The sequence below is a fragment of the Lathyrus oleraceus genome, chromosome 4 (genome assembly GCF_024323335.1).
Source record: "Lathyrus oleraceus cultivar Zhongwan6 chromosome 4, CAAS_Psat_ZW6_1.0, whole genome shotgun sequence".
Taxonomy (NCBI): Eukaryota; Viridiplantae; Streptophyta; class Magnoliopsida; order Fabales; family Fabaceae; genus Lathyrus; species Lathyrus oleraceus.
The window spans coordinates 7730443-7756587 of NC_066582.1; the positions used below are offsets into that span (position 1 = coordinate 7730443).

A 26145-nucleotide genomic window follows, 5' to 3' on the forward strand; every position below is an offset into this window, starting at 1 on the left:
GTGCTGGAAAAGAAAAATAAGCAAAAGCGTGAAAAGAAAAATGGGCAGAGCTTCGGCAATCTGAGCGTGAAAAAAAACCGGAGAAGCTGGAACTTCCCAATTAGCTGCTATTTATACAGCTGCTGGTGTAACTGCTTTCCAAGGGTTTCCATATGCGCGGTCTTTTCGTTCCGAGGGTTAAGCGTGCGTGGAAATAGCTTTCAACGTGGTCAGTTGAGTTCCTAGTGCCAAAAATATAGGGGAATGGTGTGACGTCCGTCACACCATGTGTGACGCTCGTCACAAGAGTGTGCTTAGTGTGACGCTCGTCACAACCTTTGTGACGCCCGTCACAGGCATAACGTGCGCTTTCTTTGGGCTGGGCTTTGTCTTTGTTATTTGTTTCCTTTTTATTCCTTTTTTACACCTCCTTTTCTTCCCTTTTTCACTTTTGCTTCAAAATGGATGCCTGACATAAATAGAAAGGAAAATACCGCATAATATCTGATAAAATGAGATAAATTAAAGTAAATGATAATATAATCTAATTGAATTAAGTCCTAAAATGTGATATAATTTCAAGTTATCATATACCAAGTGGTGATTTTCTAGTATTTGTGAAGTGTGAAAAGTATTTTTAAATTGTGAGTAAGCAATTAAGAGTTATACCTACCCAAGGTCTTGATGGGCATTTCCTATCCTCGTGAGGGTAAAACCGTCCTTATTATTGAGAAATAAGTAGTTTTATCCTTTGGATGTAAAAGGGTCATCGTAGGGTCATCGTTTGGTCATTGAAGGCAACATTTGTAAGGATACCCTAGCATTCGGAGGGACGATCATCATTTAACCGTAGGCTACACCGAAGGGTCATCGAGGGACAAAATCATATATTCGAAGGCAACATCCGGGGGACTATGATTTATTTTAGAGGGACATGATGATTTAATCGAAGGGTCTTGGCTAAGGGTATCCCCACATTCGCGGGACATGACCATAATATCGTAATACCGTAAAGTAACAAAGAGAGGTCCAAGATCACATATTCAAAGGCCATAATTTACAATCAATTAGGTAATTAGGAGGAATCCCCACATTAAAATTAATACATTAAGATCAATTAAGCAATTTAGGGTGGATCTTTGCCATAAAATTAATACATTAAAATCAATTGAGTAATTCAGGGTGAATCTCCACAAGGGTATCCCACAAATAAAGTGGAATACCTAACAAGCAATCTTTTCCTGGGATATGTGAACCTTTACAAAACTCAGCAAAACATGTCAGAACACCAAATCAGGGTGCAATCGAGGATTACACCACAAAAAAAAGATCACAACAGTAAATAGGGTCGGGTAAATGATGCATGGCTATGATAAAACATGAGTGAAAAATCAGAACAGAAAAGTCAGCTACTGTCACGTTCGCTCCTGCCTCGCCTAGCGAAGGCTTAGCGAATACTCGCTGCATGCTCGCTTAGCGATGTGCTAGCGAGCGGCTGCGGATTCTGGTTTTGATATCAGTACAATTTCAACCAATTTTATGCCTTATGGCTTTCATTACAGCAATTATATGGTTAATCATTTAAGGTATTCAGGTACATACCAAAATTCACATGTCAAACTTAAGATATTTTCATAAATTTAATCATAACGCCATATGCAAATTAAGAACATAAGGTAGTAATAGCAATGTAAACCTGTTTGCAATTGAATTGCGACTTTGAATCGGCAAATCGGATTGAATTGGGCAGAGGTAAACCTTGATGCCGCCGAGTTCCTTCAGGGTTTGCCTCCCGTGAGTGTTAGAGTCTGCTTGCTAGGGTTCTTCTTTCTCCGTTTTCGTTTTTTGTGACTGAAGTGTCGGTATTTATAGTGATTGTGGTGACCTAATGGGCTCAGAATGAAGCCCAAAAATTCTGATATTCGCAAGCTTCGCTAGGCGAGCGTTGTAACGAAGGTTCGCTAGGCGAAGGATTTGCTCGCCTAGCGAGCAGGCAATTTGTGACCTAATGGGCTCAGAATGAAGCCCAACAATTCTGGTATTCGCAAGCTTCGCTAGACGAAGGAGTTGCTCGCCTAGCGAGCAAGCTAGTTTGGGCCTTTTCTGAATTGGGCCTGTTGTGAGCTGGGCTTTTGTTCCTTTAAGGTCAGTGACTTGCAGAATAAGTTGGAGTGCCTTAGACAAATGTTTTGCAAGATTAACGGGCAAATTTTGGGGTATGACAGTGGTCCTTTTGAAGAGCATACCATTGGTGGAAACAAGTATTTTATTTCATATGCCGATGAATTTAGTCGAAATTTGTGGATTTATGTGCTCAAGAGAAAGGGCGAAGTATTTGTGTTGAGATATTAAATCCAAGTTGAGTTGTGTGGCCAAAACCCAAAGCTAATTAGAATTTAGGGTTTGTTACTTAGTTTTTTATTTTACTTAGTAGTAAAGTCACTTAGATATATATAAATAAACACTCTATAATTCAGTTTTATTAGTAATTCAATTTAATAATACAATCCTTATTTCCTTATTCTCTCTTTCTCTCCTCACTAAAAGTGCCTCGCGCACTAACAAATTGGTATCTAGAGCTCTAGTTAGATTCTTGATCATGTTTTCAAGAATCACACATCTGAGCCCGTGTTTCTGGGATCGTGGATTGGTGTTGATCAATCACTACAAAGATGAATGGTAACAAAAATTTACAAAACTCCCTTCCAACTCTTGACGACAAGAATTGATTTCGATGGAGAAAACATATGCAATCTCTATTTAGCTTTCATGAAACTCTAGAAGTAGTTACTAATGGTGTTCCTGCGGTTGGTGAAGATGCAACCGACGCAAAGATAATTTCTCACAAGGATGCCAAAAAGAAGGATTGTAAGGTGGCGTTTTACATCCAATCGACGATTGATGTGACTAATTTCAAAAGAATCACTCATGATGAATCAACGAAGGAGGCATGTGATATTCTTGTCAAGTACTATGAAGGAGGCGAGAAATTCAAGGTTGTCAAGTTGCAAATTTTGCGATGACAATATGAATTATTGTTGATGGGAGAAGATGAAAAGATTGTAGGCTATGTGTCGAGATGCAAAAACTCGTCCATCTCATGAAGAGTTATGGTGAAACCCTAACTGATAAGATGATAGTTGAGAAGGTAATACGTATGTTGACCTCTCACTCTTATGTTATTTTAGTTGTTCAAGAATCCATGAATATTGAAACCCTAAAACTGGAAGATTTGGTTGGTTCGTTGGAGGCGCATGAGATTAGGATTGTCGTAATGAAAGCAGTTCAAGACTCGATATAAGCACTATAGGCTTAGTCATGGAAGAAGAATGATGGTTCCAACAAGTTCAAAGTCAAAATCGACAAGACTCGGGGCAAGTAGTCTTGATCGAATCCTCATAAGAATAAGATCAATGATAGAGCTTATGAATCCTCGAAAAGAAGAGAATAAAATTCCTATCAGAAAGACAAAGAAGAGAAAAAAGGTGTGCAGTCCTATGTTGTGAAAAATGGGGTCACTTGGCCAAGCATTGTTGGTACAGGAAAGACAAGGGATCGATAAAAGGTAGGGGAAAAGGAGCGAACCTTGCACGCCAAGATTCATATGATTATGATTATATGGTGGTTATGACTGTAGTTGCAGATGACCATGTCGAATCCAAGATTTGGTTCCTCGATTGAGGTTACTCGAATCACATGACTGGTCAAAAAGTATGGTTAGTAGATTTCGACGAGTCAAAGAAGAGCAAGGTCAAAATTGCTGATAATAGCTTGTTGCAAGTTGAAGGTATTGGTAACATAGTTATTCAAAGGAGTAATGGAGTGAAAGCCTTGATCAAAGATGTACTATATGTCCCTGGATTAAAGTGAAATCTGCTAAGTGTTGGACAACTGGTCGAAAAGGGGTTCTCAGTGGTTATGAAAGTTGGAGCCTTAGAGATTTTCGACATTTAGAATAACCGGGTCTTGAAATCTCCTCTATCGAAAATATAACATTTAAGACTATGATCAATTCGACTGAGGTACAATGTCTTAAATTAGTTGTCGACCACAAAAACAGTTGGTTGTGGCATCTGAGGTTTGGTCATCTGAATTTTAGGTTGCTCAATCAACTGACCACTCAAGAGATGGTAATTGGTATACCAAATCTTGAGATGCCCGACAAAATCTATGAAGGTTGTTTAGTCGGAAAGCATTCTAGGAAGTATTTCGTTTCGACTATGCCAATGAGATCCTCCTACATACTCGAAGTTGTACATTCAAGTGTATGTAGTCCTTTTGAGGAGCATACCATTGTTGGAAACATGTATTTTGTTTTATTTGTCGATGAGTTTAGTCAAAATTTGTGGATCTATGTGATCAAGAGAAAGGATGAAGTATTCGAAATCTTTTAGAGATTCAATATGTTTGTCAAAAACCAGAGTGAAAAGAAGATCAAGGTTCTGCGAACAAATGGAGGTTGTGAATACACATCCAAGATATTTGAAGCATTCTGTGTAGAACATGGTGTTGATAATAAGGTAACTTCTCCTTATACTTCTCAACATAATGGCATAGAAGAAAGAAGAAATGGGACCATATTGGACATGGCGAGATGCATGTTGAAGCAAAAGATTTTGTCAAAATCCTTATGAGGTGAAGTTATTTCGACTGCTGTTTATATACTAAATAGGTGCCCTACCAAGAAGCTGAAGAACAAGGTTCCTGAAGAAGTAGTGAGTCATCTGAAGGTGTTTGGCTCTATGTGTTACAAGCATGTTCTTAATGCAAGAAGAAGGAAGCTTGATGAAAAGAGTGAACCTATGATTCTGGTAAGATATCATAAGACTGGAGAATACAGACTGTTCAATCCAATTAATCATAAGATTATGATTAGTCGAGATATTGTGATTGATGAAAATTCTGTCTGGGATTGGAATTCTAGTAATGCAATTGACAAGCCATTGATGAGCTATAATTTCAACGAAGCAAGTAATAATGTTGAAGTCAAAGATGTCCTAGTTGAAGTCGAAGTTGTTGCTGACATACCCGACACAGTCGAAGTCAGAGAGGTTATGGCTAGCACAAGTCAAAGACCTTAAAGAACTAGAGCACGTCCAACAAGACTCCAAGATTATAAAGTGGTTAGTGATGATGAAGTTACAACAGATGGAGAACTAGTTCATTTTGCTTTACTTGCAGGTGCTAAACCAATCAACTATATCGAGGCTTTAAAGAATATGAAGTGAAAGTCTTTTATGGTCGAAAAAATACAAGCAATCAAAAGAAATAACAAATTGGAGTTGGTCGAATTACCAACACATAAAAACTATCAAAGTGAAATGGATGTTCAAGTTGAAGCATAATGCTGATAGGTTGATAGCAATACATAAGGCGAGATTGGTAGCTCGAGGATTTCTTCAGGGAGTAGGACTCGACTACTCTGAAGTCTTTGCACCTGTCGCAAGATTGGAAACTATTCGACTAGTGGTAGCCTTGGCATGTAACTAAGACTCGACATTTCACTTAGATATGAAATCGGAATTTTTGAATGGACCTTTAGATGAAGAGGTGTATGTTACATAACCTCCTGGGTTTATGATTCAGGAGGAAGCAAGAAAAGTATACAAGTTGCACAAAGTGCTTTATGGTCTCAAGCAGGCACCTAGGACATGGAACAAGAAGATCGACTCATACTCAGTCGAATTGGGATTCGTCAAATGTAATATAAGTATGGTGTCTATGTTCGGATTGTGGCACGAGATATAACAATCATATGCTTATATGTCGATGACTTGCTAGTAACTGGAAGTAGCTTGAAGAACTTGTCAAAGTTCAAAGAGTTGATGAAGAAGGAATTTCAAATGTTGGATCTGGGAAAGTTGTCATACTTCCTAGACATGGAATTTCAAATGTCAAAGCAAGGTATGGTGCTACATCAACGAAATTATGTCAAGGAGATACTCAATAGACTCGGGATGGATGATTTGAATCCTGCATCCTCGTCTATTGAACCAAATTTGAAGTTGAAGAAGTATGGAGAGGAAGAAAAAGTCGATGCAACTTTTTTCAAACAAATTATCGGATCTCTGAGATATGTGTGCAACAGTCGATCTGATACATATTTCTCAATCGGATTAGTGAGAAGATATATAAGTGAACCAAGGGTGTCACACTTGAAAGTTGCAAGAAGAATCTTAAGATACTTAAAAGGATTGACAAACTATGGAATTTTATTTCAACGAGACTCTGAAAACAAAGAAGTTATGGTTACTTGTTATTCAGATGCTGATTGGTGTGGAGATAAGGATGATCGAAGAAGCACTAATGAATATTTCTTTCAAGTATTTGGCGCCCCAATCTCACGCGGTTGTCATCGTGTGAGGCTGAATATATAACATGATCATATGTTGCGTGTCAATCAATTTGAATCAGATATGTGGTGGAAGATATTGATGTCGAAGTGAAGAAACTTTTGGTCCAGCAGATCGACAACAAGTTAGTCATAAATCTTGCGAAGAATCCAGTTTTGCATGGAAGAAGTAAACACATAGAAGCTAGATTTCACTTCTTAAGGGAGAAAGTGAATCGAGGTGAACTTGAAGTAAGGCATTACTCAAGTGTAGCACAATTGACCGACATTTTCACCAAATAATTGAAGATCGACAAGTTCCTAACGTTGAGAAAGAAATTAGGAATGGTTCAGATTGACAATGATTAGTATGTTTCGACAATTTGGATTATATGTGGTATGTTGACATATTAGATATAATCCAAGTTGAGTTATGTGGCTCAAGTCCAAAACTAATTATGGTTTGTTACTTAGTTTGTTATTTTACTTAATAGTCAAGTCATTTAGATGTATATAAATAGACACTTTATAATTCAATTTTATAATTCAATTCAACAATACAATCCTTATTTTCTTATTCTTTCTTTTTCTCCTCATTAAAAATATTTCAAACACTCAGGGAACATAATCATAAGCTAATTAATCTTTATTTCAATTGTTATTGGAAAAATTCATTTGACACGAAAATATCTCTATTAAAAAGTATCTTGAGTCATTAATTAGAGGTTTGTTTATAGCTAGCTATATAAGTTTATTATCTATGCATTGCACTCACACAACATAGTTTCCTGCACTCATGGTGTTTGATGAAATGAAGGTTGTTGCTGGATTTGGTTTCATTCTTGTGACTATAAACAAATACAATTTGCACATGTTTAGCACCCACACAACATAGTATAAATAAATACAAATCTACATGTCATGTAACCTTCTCCAAGTTTAAGCAATTCCACTCTATAATTCTCTACTAATACACTTTTGCATGTTCTCTTGATTGCATCATTCACTTGTATCTCTCTTTATTTTTCCTTAATCAAATTATAACTCATCCATTTACATGACACAGCTGAAAAATTAGGAGAAAAAAAAGTTGAAACTTTTCTTAGGTACAAATAGGTAATACAATTGAAAGAACATGAAGCATGTGTAAGTAAACTATGTTATATTCAAGCTATATGAGAATTAAACAACTATTAATTAATACCTTTATAGGGCATAGGAATGAATTCAATTAAGCATTTACAGGTATGGAGGAGCTCATTGGGACGCAACCTTTTAAGCGCTCGATTATGAAGTTTTTGGTGACTAGTCCTGAATGATGAGTTAGAGGAAGACCTTCCTTCACGCATTCATCGTACCTCTCGAGAGTAGACACAATGTCGCTGAAATCGGGTCTCTTTGAGGGATTTGCTGACCAACAACGCTTTATTAGATGCGCAAGAGCTGGCTGACAACTTGCAGGTACCGGAGGCCTTTCGTTCTGCTCAATCAGTGACAGGTTTGTGAGTTTGAAAGTGATTCAGATTTCATATTACTAAAATTTGCATGATCATTTTAACTTGTATGTAGATTACAAGATTTTGTGATATCTCATACTTATGAAACATGGACACAGACATACATAGACATCGATGCGCGCGTTGACACGAGACTGATGATAATTTGATAAAATAGAAGTAATAGAATGCAAAACGATGTGTCGTGTGTCGTATAGGATCTAACCTTCTCAGCAACAGCAAAAGCAGCTTGCACCGGAGTCATTCCTTGAAACGGAAGCAAAGCAGTTGTGAGTTCCCAAAGCACGATTCCAAAACTATAAACATCAACTTTACGAGTATAAGGTTTTTCCTTAATCATCTCAGGGGCCATCCAACGATAAGTTCCCATATTTCCTTTAGTCTCTCGGCATCGTGTTTCAAGACACGATGTCCCGAAATCCGCCACCTTAACCCTCATCTCGTCATTGAGAAGCAAGTTATTTGATTTGAGGTCTCTATGAATCACTCCTTGAGAATGAAGGTACTCCATGCCTCTTGATATGTCAAGTGCTAACCTTAGCACCGTTTCAATCGAAAGAGAGTATGGCTCTTTCTTGTTCAGATACATCCTTAGAGTTCCTTGTGACATGTATTCTGTTATTATACAGTACACAGGCGGTTTTTTACATGCTGCAATAAACTGTAAATTAAAAATCACACATAAGTCACCAACGCGGAAATTGGATTTAGACGAGAAAATCACTTTAGAGAGTAAGTTAAAGTAAAAAATCTCAACCAGCGAATTTTAATTCACTCATAATTTATCATGCATGTAGGTGTAGTAAAAGTGCGGAAATTACGATAGCTACTTTACTCTCTAAAGTCTAAGAACAGTTATACTCATGACTTTGATCACATGTTGCTTTGTAAAAACATGACACAAAAGTAAAGAAAACTCATATTTGAGATCAAGTTGGTATTAAATTTTTTCCCACTAAAGTGGTAAGTGGTTGTGAGTCTTTTACCGCTTCCGCGCATTTAAAAAATACACATGAAAATCGACATGAAACGAAAATAAAGTTGAAACCAATAGAAAAGAAGAAAAAAACAAAAAAGACCATAAGGACAAGAAGTGGACATGAGAATTATTAAAAACTTGTAATGGTAAAATAGTTACCTGCACTATGTTAGGATGAAAGAGACGTGAGAGTAAAGCAACCTCAGATTTGAATTGCTGTTCTAGCAATGTTCTTCTCTCTTCATTCTGATTAGGAATTCTCACCATTTTAACAGCAACAGCTCTTTGCTTGTAAATTCCACGGTAAATTCGACTGTGAGCACCGGACGCAAACTTGTTACCTATGAAAAGCTGAGAAAGATCCGCGGTCCATTCTTCCTGATCCTCCTTCGATGCTTCCCATGTTTCGACATTCTCAGAGTCCAATATCATGGACCATGATTCTAAGCTATCAAATCTTTTTCTTTCCATGTTGTTTGCGTCACAATTCAACCGAGTCTTAGAAGACGAAGAAGACGGTTCTGGTAAAGGTTTATTACTCTTAGACCTTCGCATGCGAAGCTTGGTGAACCATGAACCTGCCATTGAAGTTCTAGCAAAGCTCATGCCTTTTGGAAAATGGTTTATTATTGATCTGTGTGTGTGATGGTTATGATCAAAAGTATAGACTGTCAAAAGGAATTTTTCTTCTGAATGTGTGAATTGATTTCAGGAAGTGCATAAACCGATTTCGAAACATAGGCGGCTCCAACAACGAAAATTGAAGAGCATGTATCAAAATGGTTCATTTATGAATTCAAATAAGACCCTTTTGATTCAAAAAAGTTGCGAAGGATAAAAACCGTTACGACACATAACAACTAGAGAGAAAGAAAGGAATATAAAAGGGTGTTGAGGTTTCATTGTATAAAGAAAATATGAACAAAATGAAGAGAAGTTTCATGAAAATATGTGGAAGAGGAAGAAGAAGAAAAAACAGTTTTCACGGTTTTTTCCAAATAGGATGAAGGATGAGGAGGATTAGGTTGTTTAGCAGCATAAAGATGAATTGAAAGGAAAAAGTTTCAGAGATGTCTCGTGAGTGCTTGGTTCAAAAGTAAACTTTGATTATAGTGATAGAAAGAAAAAAAAAGGTGTTTTTGGTCTATTTTAATTTAATGGAGCTATCTTACTTTGGTTCTGTTCTGTTTAGGTTTCTTTTCTTGCATGCATCATAATCAATCAATGTTTAAGTGGCCACAGTGCAAAGTTTTTTAGATTTGAGCTTTGCATTCAGCTCCTCCAACAATTTTCACTTTTGTACTACTTTTGGGATATGTACCATATCCCATCTCTTAACTCTAGCAAGCACCACATCGTTGGGACTAAAAAAAGTCCTATAATTCATGTGGCATGTAAGGTAATTAAAAGATAAAGTCATGACAAGACCAGTTTCATTTCAAAATATTGTTTGATCGGTCGCAATGATTCTTATTATACACATTCATACATACCTGACACAACATTAATACAAACATATAAACGACGGGGATATGATGTTGCAAAATGAATTATAACACAAGACTTCAAATTCGTTAAGATTAACCTATTAATAAATAACACCTCATCATAAATTTGTCACATCTAAATCATAGTTAAATATAACTTCTCGTTGTTTTGTCAAGGTTAAACAATAGTTAACCTATACGAGATCTCTAAAACCTTAAGACTATGATTGGATATCATAAAATGAATGGAACGGAATTGAGTAGAGCTGAGTAGACAGTGCAGAATGGAGCGGAACGGAATGAATATCTCACTCTATTGTTTAAAAACTTTATAACGAAATAAGGTAAGTTGTTCGTTCCGCCCAAATTAGAGTGAAATAAAATTTATGCCTCTCCATTATGCTCCGCTCCATCGAATTTTAAATAATCCAAACAATGAAATATCATGCACTTCTATCTCATCCCGCTCCGCTCCATCCGATTTCATCAGTCCAAAAAAAAAACTAAAACATTCTTGATCCGACACATAGTATTTCAATATGAAGTGTCGTTGTTACTTATTTTCTTAGGCCGAAAAAATCGAGCTTATTCACTTTGGTGAGGTAGAGACATGTACGCATTTTGTTGAGGTTCTTTTATTCCATGTATTGGTGAAAAATGAAGCACTAACAAAGAGATAACATACAATTTGATGGAGGCAATATATATACCATGTTCTTTAAGCATTTGAGTTGCGGATTATATAATTATACTCCAATTCAAGCAATGGGTTGAAATTTTGCAAAGCAGATATTCCAAGTTTGGAATATCACCTTTGAATAAAAAAGGTGTGGAATCTGATTAATGGCCATTTTTTCATAAATGAATTACAAGTGTGGAACACTATACGCCAAAAGTGTGGAATCAAACAAAGACGCCACGTATAAAGATGAAAGATTAAGAGAACATAGGACTCGTACCATACTCTATCATCTTTCAGCATCCAAATAATTCATTCCAATCACTCGAAATAGATTGTTCACATCACCTCTATTGATGCATGCATGCCCTATTTGAAGTTAGAGCTACTATCTCCATCTCCAAATATAAGATTTTTTTGGACAAAATCACAATAATTTAAAAAAATTAATAATAGTATTAAATTTATTGATAATTAACGTCATCTTTCCATGAACTCAAATTATTGACAACTGGATTTCCTCTTCCTCTTCCTCTCCACAGATTTGATTTTCTTTTTGTTGATGATTTGTAATGAAAGCACAATGAATAACGGATTTGATTTGCTATGGGGCAGTTTCATAAACATGGTAAGCCCAAACGACAATATTCTATACTTGCCTTTGGTGTAATTCTGATATTGGATTTGAAGTTTTGGAACGCGTCTTGATTTTCAAAATTCAAACAGTGTGAAGGAGAGTAATTTTGAATTTTCACCGGAGTAATGATATGGGGCGTAGTAACAATTCTCTAATTATTAAGTGAAACCAATTACAATTGACAAACAGAGAGTATCATAAATTCACACAAACACTAAAAATTTGAATCTAACACACAACATAGAATTTGTAGAAAAAAATAAACTTTCAAGAATTTGTCAAAGGATTTTGAGTACATCAACAAAATATAACTGTAAGATGAATATTGTCCTGACAGCAATATAAGCATCTAACTCAAATTCATGAAACTAACTCATATAAATTCTATATAGGCTTTACCTCTAGTCAATGTATGACTTAGATTTTTGTCCAAGAAATAGGAACAATGTGTTAGAAACTGGTATCTATATTAGAATAAAGTAGGATAAGAATATAATTTATTGGATAATTACTATACAGAAGCCAAAGGATATAAATTTATTATAACAATCACACACCAGAGCATAAAGGAAAGTCTACATAAACATAACATAACTACTACAGTTATTTCTTATCCTCTCTCTTCTACTTTGTCTGATAAATGCAAAATACAAAACAACATGGCCAACATAAAATAAACAGAGTCATAACAGAATTGACAGATTTTTAACACAAAACTGGTGTATGTTTTTCAGATTATTCATTATTTAAAGTAAAACATTTGATTACTATTATTTCCCCCCTTATTAAGGAGCAACCCCCATCATTTCATAAATAAAGCAAAAGCCAGCTCAATGATATTATTCTTACAGTATCGAAAACACGCTCCGTATTCCAATTTCGCCATCACGTTTTGGGCTTAGACCCATATCAGAAGCCTGGTAGGAGATGAAAATGTAAGCTACAGTCTCGATGGCATTCCGCCAGAAACTACTATAGTTTCTCCTGTTATATAAGATGCGTCATCAGATGCCAAAAAAGCTGTAGCAGCACCCATGTCTTCAGTTGTACCAAGCCTTCTAAGTAATGTCTGCTGTTCAAGCTCCTTTCTCTGCAGTAGCATACACACGAAATTCATTCAAACGACAAACTATACACGGCGAGGTAAGAGGAAAAACCTATTTAGTTCAAAAGATACTTACCATAGCAGCATTATTGGTAATGAATGAAGCAAAATTAGTCGGTACAAAACCAGGAGCAATACAGTTTACACGAGTGTTAGGGGCCATCTCAGCAGCAAGGGCCTACACATCATATTATCCTAACTATCATATTTTTAAAAATAAATAAAACGGTACAGTTCATATGATTTTTGAAGGAGCAATTGGAAGCCAAGTACCGACTTTGGTAAGTCCAAAAAGGGCTGTTTTGGTCACCCCATACATAGCCATAGCTGCTGGTGGGTGATAACCAGAAATTGATGAAATGATAACAACGGATGAACCCTTTTGCATGTGAGGAGCTGCATCCTGTGTGAAAAATAGTAAGGGGATAACACATGATACACCATTTTACAACATCAACACACCACATGGGAAATGTCGAACATATGTATATATAGTATTGTTTCTTTTGTTCTATTTGTTTTCTTTTGTTCTATTTGTTAAAGGCATTTTCACTGCTTGATTACCTTCAGAAGGAGTATAGAGGCTTTGACATTTATCTCCCATAATTTGTCGAGGACCGACTCTTGTGTTTGCAGGATGGAGTCGACAGAAGGATTTGCAGCAGCATTGGACACCACAACATCTATCTTTCCATACTTCTGTACAAACAAACTGTTAGGAACCAGGGAAAGCAAATCAACAAAAACATGAATAAAAGAGGGAGATTATTGTATTATTCACTGAGGTTGAACGATTTATAGAAGAGAAGTTCTCTAACTACCATATGGCCTATCTCCTACAGAGAGCAGTGACTCTCCATTCTAACAAACTTGAATATTGTCTAAGATACCCTCAACCTATCCACTATGTTCTCCCTCATACACTTTCATCCACATACACTTGTACCACGTGACGAGCACTTCAATGAGATACGCCTACTGACCACCACTAATTAAGGAATCTTCTACTCCTTAATTACCTTCCTCACTCTTTGGGGACACACCCTCCAAGTCTTAGGGTTTCCCTTTGGGTCCAACACAAACCAAAAAATTTCAACCTCAAGTTAGAAGAACTACATTCAAATAGTTAGAAAGGAAGACTATAAATAGGAAAGATTATAAAACTAATGTGCTGAAAAACTAAGACCAAGATCATAATAACATAACATATTGGCCTATAATTCGATTTGAACAAGTAATTAGCACCGACACCTCTCAACAAAGGTGTATCAGAACAAAGACGTGTTTGGTGTCTAACATGTGTCAGTATCCGACACGGACACATGATTTCATTCAACTTATTCATTTTTTCAAATGGCATCGACGTGTCAGTGCTAAACAAGTATAAAACCAACACGAGCCTTCTATTGAAACTGGACAAGATCACATTCACAAACAAGATTACTTAACCGTTGATGTGAAGAATGTAACACCAACACCTCTGGAAAAAAACAAAGATGTGTCTGGTGTCTTGACACGTGTCACTATCCACCACGGACACATGATTACATTCAACTTATTCAATTTTTCAAAGTATTATCGGTTCTTAACAAGTATAAAATCAACATGAGCCTTCTACTGAAATTGGACAAAATCACATTCACAAAACAAGATGATTTAATTTAACGGTTGATGTGAAGAAAACCTAACCTGGACAGTTTTATCAATCAAATCCTTTCTCTGTTGACCATTGGACACATGACAAACAACAGCAAACACATCAATTCCTTTAGCCCTAAGTTTTTCAGCTGCCACATCAACATTTTTCTGCACCAATTCAAACAAATTATACAAAAAAAAACCGTATCAATCAATAATCAACTCATTATTAATCTTCTCTCACCAATTCTCACATGAGTTAAATACGAATCAAATCTCAATTCTCATAATCAAATCCAAAAGAAAGAAGATGAAATTGAAAAGGAACGTATGTACCTGTCTGCGAGAAGAGATAACAACAGAAGCACCTTCCAAACCAAGTCTCTCGGCTATGCTGAAACCAATTCCCTGTGTTGAAGCAGTCACGATCGCAACTTTTCCTTTGAATCTCTTTGGAATTTCCATTTCTACTTTGAATCTCACACACGCGCGCGCGTTTCGGTTGTTTCTGAAACTGAGGAAAGAAGAATGAAGGAAGAAGATTCCACAGTGCTTTATATGATTACATAGTTATAATCTTCAGATTTATTTATTTATTTTTGGTAGTAGTTACACGTAAGAATTAACTACCAGATCGTATTATTAATCATAAGAGTTATTATAATTATTCATTATCCTTTTGGTCTTACACCTTTTATAAACAAAAATTAAGAGAATTTTTAATGTATCTTATTAATAATTATATATGAAAATACAAAAATATTTTTAGATTTTAGAAATGTATTTTTAGACACATCTAAGTTAATATAGATCGATTTAATATGAAAATACTATAGAGATGCATCTTCATAAACATTAGAAAGATACATCTCCAGACGATACTTGAACATAATGCGTTAGAACTTTTCTTCTCTTCTTCCTCACTCGTTAAAAAATAATTTTTTCTCTAAAATTCTCAAATCACTCAAACAACATCAAAGCTTCTTCAATTATCATCGGACAATATCAAAAAGTTCATTCAACTACATAAATTACAATGATTCCACGGTTCTTGTAAGATTTTTATTATTATAATTTTTTTTAAGTTTTTGTATAAATTTGTAGAAATTAATGATTAGGTATTGAAATATATAGTTTATGCATGTTTTATAGTTGATACATTAGGAGAGATGTGTTTCATAATTAAAAGTATCTATCAATGCATTATTTTTGGGGGTTTGGCGGTCTGCATTAGCGTTATTGACGAAAATGAAAGTTGCAGAAAATTTTGGAGATGCATTTCCCTAATTTTTCAACGTTTGATTTCAAAGGAACTGAAAATGCATCTTCGTATTTTATCTTTCTACTTTTTCTCTTCATTTTCTTACTTGTAAGGTTGTTTGTAGTAATTCTGTGATACTTGTCTAGTTTACTTATAAACATTATGGCTAATAGAGACGACAAATTAAGGCACAAAAGAATTGCATAGCATGCATCTGTCCAAAGGGAAAATGATAAAATAGAATATATATACATCAATGTGTAACATAATTATAGGAAATTAATTATGACTAATTATATCAAAATATTCTATTCTAACTTAAAAGAGTCAAATTTATAAGGCTCATGTTCCCTCTAGTCTGGTTAATTTAGAGACGTTGACTTGTAGGGCTCATGTATCGGTTGTATGGTTCAATGCTCAATACATAAGAGAGACTTTAACATTTACAAATGGTAATTTTTATCAGAGTATCGATAAAACTAATTTAATTTGCACAATTTTGACTGGTTACGGAGATACATCTCCGTAAATCCTTAAAAGAGATATATCTTCGGATCAAGAGATATTTAAAATGAGTCTTTCAAAAAAGGATGCATGGATATATTTTGAAACATTTCAGAGATACATCTCCAAATTAGTTGTAACGTTTTAACTTAAGACATTGTGCATCAAAATTTAAAAAATATTTTTAATTTTTTATATAATATTTTTTCATGAGATAAAAAATTCTCAAATTTAATGCATAAACAAAAATCATCAAAACTCAATGTCCTTAGTAAAGTCACAAAATCCAACTATATATATTATGTTATCATTTCAACTTTCAAATATCCTCATGGTTGAATAAGATGAGTGTATAGTTACAAAAAGTTATGAGAGCTGCCACTCTTAAAATAAATGAAGAGGTTTTGTCTTTTTTTTATTGTCTATGAAAGAGAAGTGAGGAAATAAAGTAATTAATGTTATAATAATTTTTTTTAGTGAAACTGTCATTATCGATATTTTTCTTACAGGTTAATTAATTATTTTAAGACAATAAAATATCATATTTTTAGAGATTATGCAATTATACATTTAGCAGTTCACAAAAAAATTAATTTTGTACTCAAAACACTATGAAGTAGTTAAGAACTCTATGGTTGAAGGGCATATTTCCTTTCTTATTGTAATTATTTGAATGGCAAAGAAACTTATACTTGAGAGTTATTAACTAACTATTTGGTAAACTTTCATGTGCATAAATAAATTTTGCATGCCATGTGAGACACTATGATCAATCGAAAAAATTCAATTCACTAAGGCACAACTACGTTTGATGTACGCATTTGGGTTATGTCAGCATTCTCAACAACAAAGACTAGCCATCAACTTTGGGATCAAAGAGATTAGACATATTGTATTTTAAATTTTGTGCATCCTTCATATATATTTTTTTAGTATCATTTTATTTTAAATAAATGAAATTGCACAATTAAAGAGTTAAAAGGAGAGTTCTTGAATTTGAGTTTCACATTTTCCAACTTTTCATGTTTTTTCTCTTTTATTTACCTTTATTTCTATTTTTATTTACCAAAAATCAAAAAATTACATTTTAAATTTATTTTTCAAATAATTTTAGTTTTTTATTTAAATATTTATTTTTTAAATAATTTATTTTTATTTTTATTTTCTATTTAATATAAATATAGTCAAAAATATTAAATTATCTTAAAAGTGTCCAGATTCATTTGTATTGAGTCGTACTGTCATGTGATTGATCAATTTTTCTAGATCTCGTTTCTAATTAGCTATGCTTTGTTACTGTTCCGGACTGGGCCATGACCGTCACGGCCCAATGCTCGCCAAGCCCACGTCCAAACGGCCATGTCCACACGACCACGAGGACACGTCAGGTGGACGACAGTCCGCCCGACGAACGTCTCCCCGGCCCCTTAAACACGTGTCGGACAGCGAGCGGGTCCTCCTCATACGATCTCCATCCACTCACCGTCAACCCACGTCGCGGGCACCTCAGTTGTGTCGGGCAGAGCCCTAACGGCATCCCACTCACCACGTCACCCAACTCCCCTATATTGTCGCCTTAGGGATAGGGGCAGTTGGACCAGGGGGCAGACTTTGGTCTAGGTCTTAACGCTTCTTACGCGTCCCCTGGCAGCTCCTCCTTGGGCCTAGCTAATCCAGCCCATTAGGAGCCTTGGCCCAGCGCTGGGGGCTCACTATAAATACCCCTTTCATGGCAAAGGGGCAGGTATTCTAACTCACACTCTGATAATCTCATTCTGTACCTTTTCTGACTTAAGCGTTGGAGCACCTTGCAGGTACACCCCCCTCTCATTTCATTCTCCGGCCCATTCACCAAGACCTTGGAAGGCCCTCCTGATCAGGTGAGATCAGTGGCGCCGTCTGTGGGAACTAGCTATCCCCATCTTCATCAAACGAGGATCAAAAGCTCATTTATTTCTGTCCTTCCAACATGGCCGGAGAACAACATAGCGATCACAGCCGTCCCCTCGTCAACTACAACATGGACGACGGCCCGCCATCCCATGAAGCGGACGTTCGGGACGGTCATCCATCCACCCCGTCTCCAGAGCCCCAAAACAACGGAGATGCCTCTCACGCCCACAGTTTAGGGGCAGAGACATTTCATCCCATTCCCGTTCCCGTTGAAGGAGACGCCGTAATGATTGCCATGGTGAATGCCCTCAATCAGGCCGGTTCTATGCTCCACCAGCAGCACGAACGAATCGTGGCCCTCGAAGCCGAACGACAAGAGGCCCGGCCCCAGCCGGTGAGTAGGATACAACAACGTTCGGAGCCAACGAAGAAGCGAGAACGTCGCTCTCCCGAACCCCACGCCAGCAGGGCACGCGCCCGTCGTGACGGTGGTCGAGCGAGAACATCACCAAGGCGCGGGCACAGCCCCGACAACAACGAACTGTCTCCCTTAAGGAGCGACGAGGAAGATTTGCATTGCCCCCTATCTCGGGCAATAATGGAGGCCCCGCTCCCCAAAGGCATGGAGAAACCGCCAAACCTAGCTGTGTACGACGGGACGACAGATCCCGACGATCACGTCGACAACGTCAACGCGATGCTCGACTACCGCAATGATATAACCGGGCACCTCAAATGCCGACTGTTCTCAACGACCCTCAGGAAAGGGGCCATGGCCTGGTACAAAAGCTTGGCCCCTGAGTCCATTACGTCATGGAGAGTCATGAGGTCCATGTTCACCCGGCACTTTACAGCTTCCCGTCGTCACCCCAAGACTGAGGCGACCCTTGAAGCCATAGTGCAGAAGAAGAATGAAACACTGCGCTCATACATCGAGCGATTCAACCAGGAAGCTGTCGAGGTAGATACCACCGAGCACATGAAGAAGTATCTCCTCGAGAGAGGTCTCTTGCCCGGCAGTGAACTTAGCAGGGCCGTAGGGATCGAGCCTCCCCGCACCTTAAACGAGCTCCTGCATAAAGCCCAAGCCTACATCAGATACGAGGAAAAGCAGGTGGCACACAATGCCCGCAGCGGACGTAACGCTGGGGAGACCGAGCACTCAAAACGCGAGGACACGAGCATTTCCCGTCGCAACGGGGACAAACGAAGAGAAGAAAGACCTCGCGAGCTCCGGGAAGGAAGAGGCCCCGCGGGCAGATATAGCGAGTACACCTTACTGACGGCTCCTCGAGAGCGCATCCTCGCAGAATGTATCAACTCTGAATTTAAGCAGGGCAGGGTCAGGTTCCCAAAACCGTCTGCACCAAAACCCCACACCGACAAATCAAAGTACTGCCGGTTCCACAGAAGTCACGGGCACGTGACCGAAGACTGCGTCCACCTGAAGGATGCGATAGAAATTTTAATCCAAGAGGGGCACCTGAAGCAGTATACGAGGAAGAACGAAGCTCCCAGACACGACGAGCCAGAGAAGAAGAGACCCCGGGAAAACACACCACCCGACAACTCTCCCTATCAAGTGGCCCTCTGCGTGTCACGACCGGAAGATTTCTTCCTCCCCGAACCATTGCCCGAGGGCAAGATCACTGCACTCAGCCCCTGGGAAGACTTCCCTACCACACTGGTGATATCAGGAGGAGGAACTAACGGGGAATCCGCGGCCCTCTCCGTCAAACGTAAGTTCGACGAACTCCTACTGACTGCCCCCGAGCAGAAAGCGACATTGACAAAATACCGGGGAAAATCCAACCCAATATCCTTCTTCCTGGAGGAACTCCCGGGCGGATCCCCGAACTCGGCCATCCCACTATTGATAAGAGCAAAGATGGCCCGATTCGACGTACGACGCATCCTGGTCGACGAAGGGAGCTCAGTGGATATCATGTACGTCCACCTCTTCAAGACTCTGAAGCTAGACAGGACCAACTTAGCCCCCTACGTCGGATCAGATCTCCAAGGATTCAACGGAGCAACAACCAGACCGTGGGGATATGTTGAGCTCCTCGTCACCTTCGGCGAACAAGAAACGGCCAGAGAAGTCAAAATCCAATTCCTGGTCGTAGACTGTCCGTCTCTCTACAATTGCATCTTTGGACGCCCGACACTGGCCGAACTCACTGCGGTCCCATCCACCGTCCACCTGAAGATGAAATACTACACCAAATTGGGACGTGTGGTCACCATCCATGGTGACATCGAAGCAGCCCGGCGATGCTACGACGCCGCAGTAAAAGGACAGGCCTTAGTCAGCACGAAGAGCAACTGCAATAACAAAAAACTCAAGACCGAGGATCCCGCCCGAGGAGTCAACGCCATCGACCTCGACTGTCGCATCGGGCTGGACGAGACCGAAGAGGGGAGGTTCCCCAAGGAACGCTCTCTCGAACACCCGGTCCGACCAATCCCCGACGGGGAGTTCGAACTCATTCCTCTTGGGGACGATCCGGAAAGGACGGTGAAGATAGGTAAGGGACTACCCGAGGAGACAAGAGAAGAGCTAGTAGCATGCCTCAAAGAGAACTCCGACCTCTTCGCGTGGAATGCCGCAGAAATGCCCGGGCTGGACCCCGAGATCGCGTGTCATAAGCTAGCTGTAGACCGGGCAGCCAAGCCCATAGCACAGCGTAGACGCAAGCAATCGCCCGAAAAGGCAGAGGCTGCCGAGCGAGCTGTAAAAGACCTCTTAGAGGCAAATTTTATTTCTGAAGCCCAGTACACAACCTGGCTCTCTAATGTAGTCCTCGTTAAGAAAAATAATGGAAAATGGCGTATGTGTGTTGATTATACTGATCTTAATAGGGCTTGCCCGAAAGATGCTTTCCCCCTCCCTAATATAGACTCGCTCGTTGACAACTCTGCAGGTTTTAAACTCTTGTCCTTCATGGACGCATATAGTGGATACAACCAGATCCCTATGTCGCCCGCAGACAAGAAACACACAGCGTTCATGACCCCAACGGGCAATTACTATTACAACGTGATGCCGTTCGGGCTCAAGAACGCTGGCGCTACATACCAACGCATGATGAACAAAGTCTTCAAGGACGAAATAGGGGACATGCTCGAAGTATACATGGACGACATGATCGTCAAATCACACGAAGAGATAACCCATGCTCGACACCTTACGAAGGTATTCGAGCAGGCGAGACAGTGTAAAATGAGGTTCAACCCCGAGAAATGCACGTTCGGAGTCCGGGCAGGCAAGTTCCTCGGTTTCTATCTCACCGAAAGAGGGATCGAGGCCAACCCCGACAAATGCCGGGCATTCTCGGAGTTTCCGACCCCGAAAACCAAAAAATCGATCCAGTCGCTCAATGGAGTGCTCGCCTCACTCTCCCGTTTCATCGCCAAGTCCGCCCAGCACGCATTGCCATTCTTCAGACTCCTTCGCAAAGAGGCTACCTTCGACTGGACCGATGAATGCGAGCAAGCGCTACTCCATCTAAAGAAAGTTCTGTCCCAACCCCCGGTCTTATCACGGCCATCAGAAAAGGAAACCCTATACTTATACCTATCCGTGGCGACCGAGGCCGTCAGCGCCGTTCTAATAAGAGAAACCGACGAAGGACAAAAGCCCATCTATTTTACGAGTAAAGCACTCCAAGGTCCCGAGCTCCGATATCAGCAAATCGAAAAGGTCGCCCTGGCCCTCATCAACACAGCGAGGAGACTACGATATTATTTCCTCGCACACACGATAAAGGTGAGGACCGACCAGCCAATCAAACAGCTGCTCGGGCGCCCGGATATGGCCGGGAGGATGCTCAAGTGGTCACTAGAACTCTCCGAATTCGACATACAATACGAAAGTAGGAAAGCCTTGAAAGCTCAGGCGCTGGCCGACTTCGTCGCGGAGATGACCCACTGCCCGACTCCAGCAGAAAGCGCCCACAAATGGACGATCTTCGTCGATGGCGCCTCTAGCACATCGGGCAGCGGGGCCGGGATCATCCTCGAAAATGAAGAAGGGATCCTGATAGAGGTATCGTTAGCGCTAGCGTTCCCAACATCAAACAACCAAGCCGAATACGAAGCCTTCCTCGCAGGCCTGAGGTTAGCCGAGGACCTGGGAGCAAAAGAGGTAAAAATATCCACCGACTCCCAGCTCGTGGCCTCACAAGTGCGAGGAGAATACCAAACCAAGAACGACAACCTCCTCGAGTGCTTGTCCCTCGTCAAAGAAAAACTTGATAGATTTGAAAAATGGGAAGTTCAACACATACCCCGCGAGCACAACACACGGGCAGACGTTCTCTCCAAACTAGCCAGCACGAGGAAAAAGGGTGGGAATAAATCAGTAATCCAAGAAATCCTCCCTCGGCCCAGCATCAACAAACTACCGCCTCCACTCGAGGTCAACGCTATTGGAGATGCCCACTGTTGGATGACGCCCATCTACAATTACCTCACACGAGACGAACTCCCGGCTGACCCGAAAGAGGCGACCACTGTCAAACGACGCGCATGCTCGTACGTACTCCTCGAAGGCAAACTCTACCGGAGAGGATTCTCCATCCCACTACTCAAATGCGTCGAGGAAGAGAAAGTCCCCGACATACTTGGAGAGATACACCGGGGAATTAACGCTCAACACCTCGGCGGACGATCGCTCGCACGAAAAGCCCTTCGAGCGGGCTACTACTGGCCGACCATGCAAAACGATTCGAAAGAGCACGTCAAAAGATGTGACAAATGCCAACGACATGCCGACATGCACCTCGCACCCCCGAACGACCTCAAATCGCTGTCTTCCCCATGGCCCTTCGCGTGGTGGGGCATGGACATCCTCGGGCCCTTCGTCACCGGATCATATCAGAATAAATACCTCATCGTCGGGGTGGATTACTTCACCAAATGGATCGAGGCGGAGGCACTGGCTAAAATAACCGCGCAGAACATTCTCCGGTTCTTCAAACGCAATATCCTCGCTCGGTTCGGTATACCCCTGGCACTTGTCACAGACAACGGGACACAATTCACGGACGGAGGATTCCAGGACTTCGTCGCCAGCCTGGGCACCACGCAGCATTTCACGTCTGTCGAGCATCCGCAGACGAACGGGCAAGCAGAGGCGGCCAACAGGGTAATCTTACGCGGCCTCAAACGCAGACTCGGCGAGGCAAAGAGGGCATGGGTCGAGGAGCTACATAGCGTCCTATGGGCCTACCGCACGACACCACATTCCACCACCGGGGAAACCCCATTCCGACTAACTTACGGCACCGAGGCAGTCATCCCGGTGGAGATACGGACGCCAACGAGGAGGACAGAGGAGCCCCTAGACGAGGAAATGAACGATGAGACCCTTAGAGCCGAGCTCGACCTAGTCGAGGAGATACGTTCCGAAGCAGCTCTCAGGGAAACAACCCTCAAACAAAAAATAGCACTACGCCATGACGCGAAAGTCATAAAAAGAGAGTTCCAGGTCGGCACCCTGGTCCTCAGAAGAAACCAGAAAAACCCGAGAGAGGGCAAACTGGCGGCCAACTGGGAAGGCCCTTACCGCGTCCGCGGCAAAACGAGCAACGGGGCCTATTACCTAGAAAACCTACAAGGAGAACAACTCGCTCGACCATGGAACGCCGAAAAACTTAGACAATATTACAGCTAAGTACACCACGGGGAGACGTGGCAGGTACGGCCACGCTCTTCGTCCCCAAAACCCCAGGGAGGAACCACGGGACCCGGGAACGATCCGGGGTCACGAAACAAACACAACCCTCCCCGACGGTTGGGATCTTGACCAAGACTCAACGTCGAAGTACCAAGACTGGCAGGGCACCCAGCTCGCGATGGGAGGACCCAAGCCTCGGGACCAGGGTTCGAACAACGGACCCGGGCTTCGATACCCACGGGCACAAAGCCCGACACTTCGTCGGTTCCCTAAACCGAGGAGATTAACAAAGTCGAGCAGAGTACGAATTCATACAAACAAGTATCAAACACAAACGAGCACAATGAATGATAACGAAAATATGCATACATTAGAAACGATAAAAGCGGCCGAAGCCAAGTACACCCGAAGGCCATATTACAACGCCCGAAGGCCAAAATACATAAGGCACGCAGGCCATGATAGCTAAAACATATAAACTAAGACTCCGCTCGGAGCACCTCTTCATCTTCTTCTTCTTCTTCTTCTCCCCCCAGCTCCTCCTCCACTTCAAACGGGCAGACAATCTCACCATCCCGGACGCAGTAGTTGTAGGCCGACCCTGCTGTCACCAACCCAGGGTTCAGAAGCCCGAGCTGCTCGACAGCATTGTCGAAACCCTCTTTGAAGCAGGCCACGAGATCTTGGTTGAGAGTCCGAATATGCCCTAGCAGCTCACCGCGCGAACCAAGGGCGCGTTCCTCCTCGGTCTCATCTGCCAGAGGACGGACCTTTCCCTCGAGGGACTCAACCTGAGCCCGTAGGCCAGCGTTGTCCTCGGTCAGCTTCTGATGGTCGACCACCTGCTCTTCCAAGCTCGCCACAGCAGCCTTCAACTGGTCCCTCTCCTTTTCCACCTCCTCCAGCTTCTGGCTCAGCCCTTCCTGCAGCTGATGCTCTTCTTTGTAGTCCGACAGATCTTTGGATAGTCTTTCCTTCTCTGTCCGAACCCGCAAAAGGGCATCCTCCAGCGAGGCGGTGGAGACCGAAGCGTCGGTCATAACCATGGCCGTCTCCATCACCCGGATGACAGCAGCAATATCCCTGGCCAGATCTTTTCTCCGGGCAGCAGCGTCCTGGTCCAGAATCGCCTTGGCCTCAGGCGCAGGCACAACAATCGACTCCTCGGCCTTGAAGAACGACCGCTCCACATAGCAGGGAGGTAGAAGATAGCTGCCCGGTCCATGCGGACTTCCTGGAGACGACCTGGTGAGAGGCCCAGCCGGACGCTTCCGTTTATGGAGGGGAGAAGCCGCTGGCGACGGGCTGCTGTCAGGAATGTTGATCGGGTTAGATCGAGGAGGAGAGGAAGGAATCACGCTCGCCGCCTGCGAGGGACCGACCCCGGCATCGCCAGCAGTCCCCGAGACACGGGCCACAGGTTTCTTCTTCTTCTTGGGCACCCGATCAGGAGCGCCGACCTGATTCGCTAGCTTCAGCACCCGATCACGAGCATTGGGCATGGCACCTGCAAATAAATTACACACAAACGTTAGCGACCGAAACGGGCAAAAACAGAAATAAAAGGCTAAACAAAGTCTGCCTACTCAATAACGCCAGAGCTTCCTCCTCGGTATCACACTCGAGCAGAGCCTTCGTATTGACATAACGCGTCTCGGTGATTAGCTCCCCGACCTCATCCAGGTAGGGCACGCCCTGTCGATTCGCCCAGAACCCCAAGCTGAAGCTCTGCACGTAATCGACCAGCTTCTTGTACGCGAGCCTATCCTCCTCGCCGAGCATCGCGTACTTGACCCGGTAATGCGCCGTGGAGAGATCGAAATGATCACGCTGCCACCTCAGCGGTATCTTCGACATCAGCGTCTCCTCCCCGTTGGGTTCCCGTTGATAGTAGTATAGAGAGTGAAGGGCAGCCCGGGTAATCGGCATCACCACGTACCACCGGCTTTTGAAATGGCGAACAGAATCCTCGTACGTCTTGAACAGACGCACGGGCTGCTTGAAAGAAACCCAACTGTGGCGACCACGGGAACCGGACCTCTGGAGATGGAAAACGTGGAAGAAGAGAGCCCGGGTGCAACCGATGCCGAGGAACTGGCAAACTAACTCGAATGCCCGCATAAATGCGAGAGCATTAGGATGTAGTTGGGACGGCGCCAGCCGGAGCCACTTGAAGACCGACATCTGGAAGGAGTTGAAGGGCAATCTAATCCCCGCCTCGCGAAAAGCAAATTCATACATGGTGAACTGCTTCCCCGGGAAATGATGACAAATGCGGTCTTCTTCCTTGGGGGCGCAGCAATACCAGTTTGGTGGATCCTCCAGGCTTATGGTCTCGACCATAGCGTGAGCAGTGATGGCCTCGTCACAGAAGTCTGATTCCTCCTCCAAGGGCTCGTCCGCAACCCAGGAGAAGTCGACCTGCCCGGAAGAGGAGGCGTGTTCGGTACCATCT

At 41.5% G+C, this 26145-nt stretch overlaps 2 protein-coding genes across 2 annotated transcripts; both read right to left on the reverse strand.

The window, feature by feature from the left end:
- Positions 1-6984: 6984 nt before the first annotated feature.
- LOC127138326 (serine/threonine/tyrosine-protein kinase HT1) lies at positions 6985-10112 on the reverse strand. The gene is made up of 4 exons (XM_051064749.1): positions 8966-10112; positions 8033-8488; positions 7515-7790; positions 6985-7376 (listed from the first exon to the last, which is right to left on the reverse strand). The coding sequence occupies exons 1-3, from the start codon at positions 9410-9412 to the stop codon at positions 7542-7544; spliced, it is 1152 nt and encodes a 383-aa protein (XP_050920706.1). The 5' UTR covers positions 9413-10112; the 3' UTR covers positions 6985-7376; positions 7515-7541.
- Positions 10113-12127: 2015 nt separating this feature from the next.
- LOC127138328 (tropinone reductase-like 3) lies at positions 12128-15013 on the reverse strand. The gene is made up of 6 exons (XM_051064750.1): positions 14689-15013; positions 14404-14520; positions 13279-13413; positions 12992-13117; positions 12791-12892; positions 12128-12699 (listed from the first exon to the last, which is right to left on the reverse strand). Exons 1-6 carry the CDS (start codon positions 14815-14817, stop codon positions 12550-12552), a joined length of 759 nt encoding a protein of 252 aa, XP_050920707.1. The 5' UTR covers positions 14818-15013; the 3' UTR covers positions 12128-12549.
- Positions 15014-26145: the final 11132 nt, after the last annotated feature.

Coding starts and splice junctions, on each gene's coding strand:
- LOC127138326 (XM_051064749.1), bottom strand. CDS start 9,412: ATGAGCTTTGCTAGAACTTCAATGGCAGGTTCATGGTTCACCAAGCTT. Junction 8,489..8,965: donor TTCATCCTAACATAGTGCAG/GTAACTATTTTA, acceptor TTTAATTTACAG/TTTATTGCAGCATGTAAAAA. Junction 7,791..8,032: donor CTTTTGCTGTTGCTGAGAAG/GTTAGATCCTAT, acceptor CTGATTGAGCAG/AACGAAAGGCCTCCGGTACC.
- LOC127138328 (XM_051064750.1), bottom strand. CDS start 14,817: ATGGAAATTCCAAAGAGATTCAAAGGAAAAGTTGCGATCGTGACTGCT. Junction 13,414..14,403: donor TGATTGATAAAACTGTCCAG/GTTAGGTTTTCT, acceptor TTGTTTGTACAG/AAGTATGGAAAGATAGATGT. Junction 12,700..12,790: donor TTACCAATAATGCTGCTATG/GTAAGTATCTTT, acceptor ATGCTACTGCAG/AGAAAGGAGCTTGAACAGCA.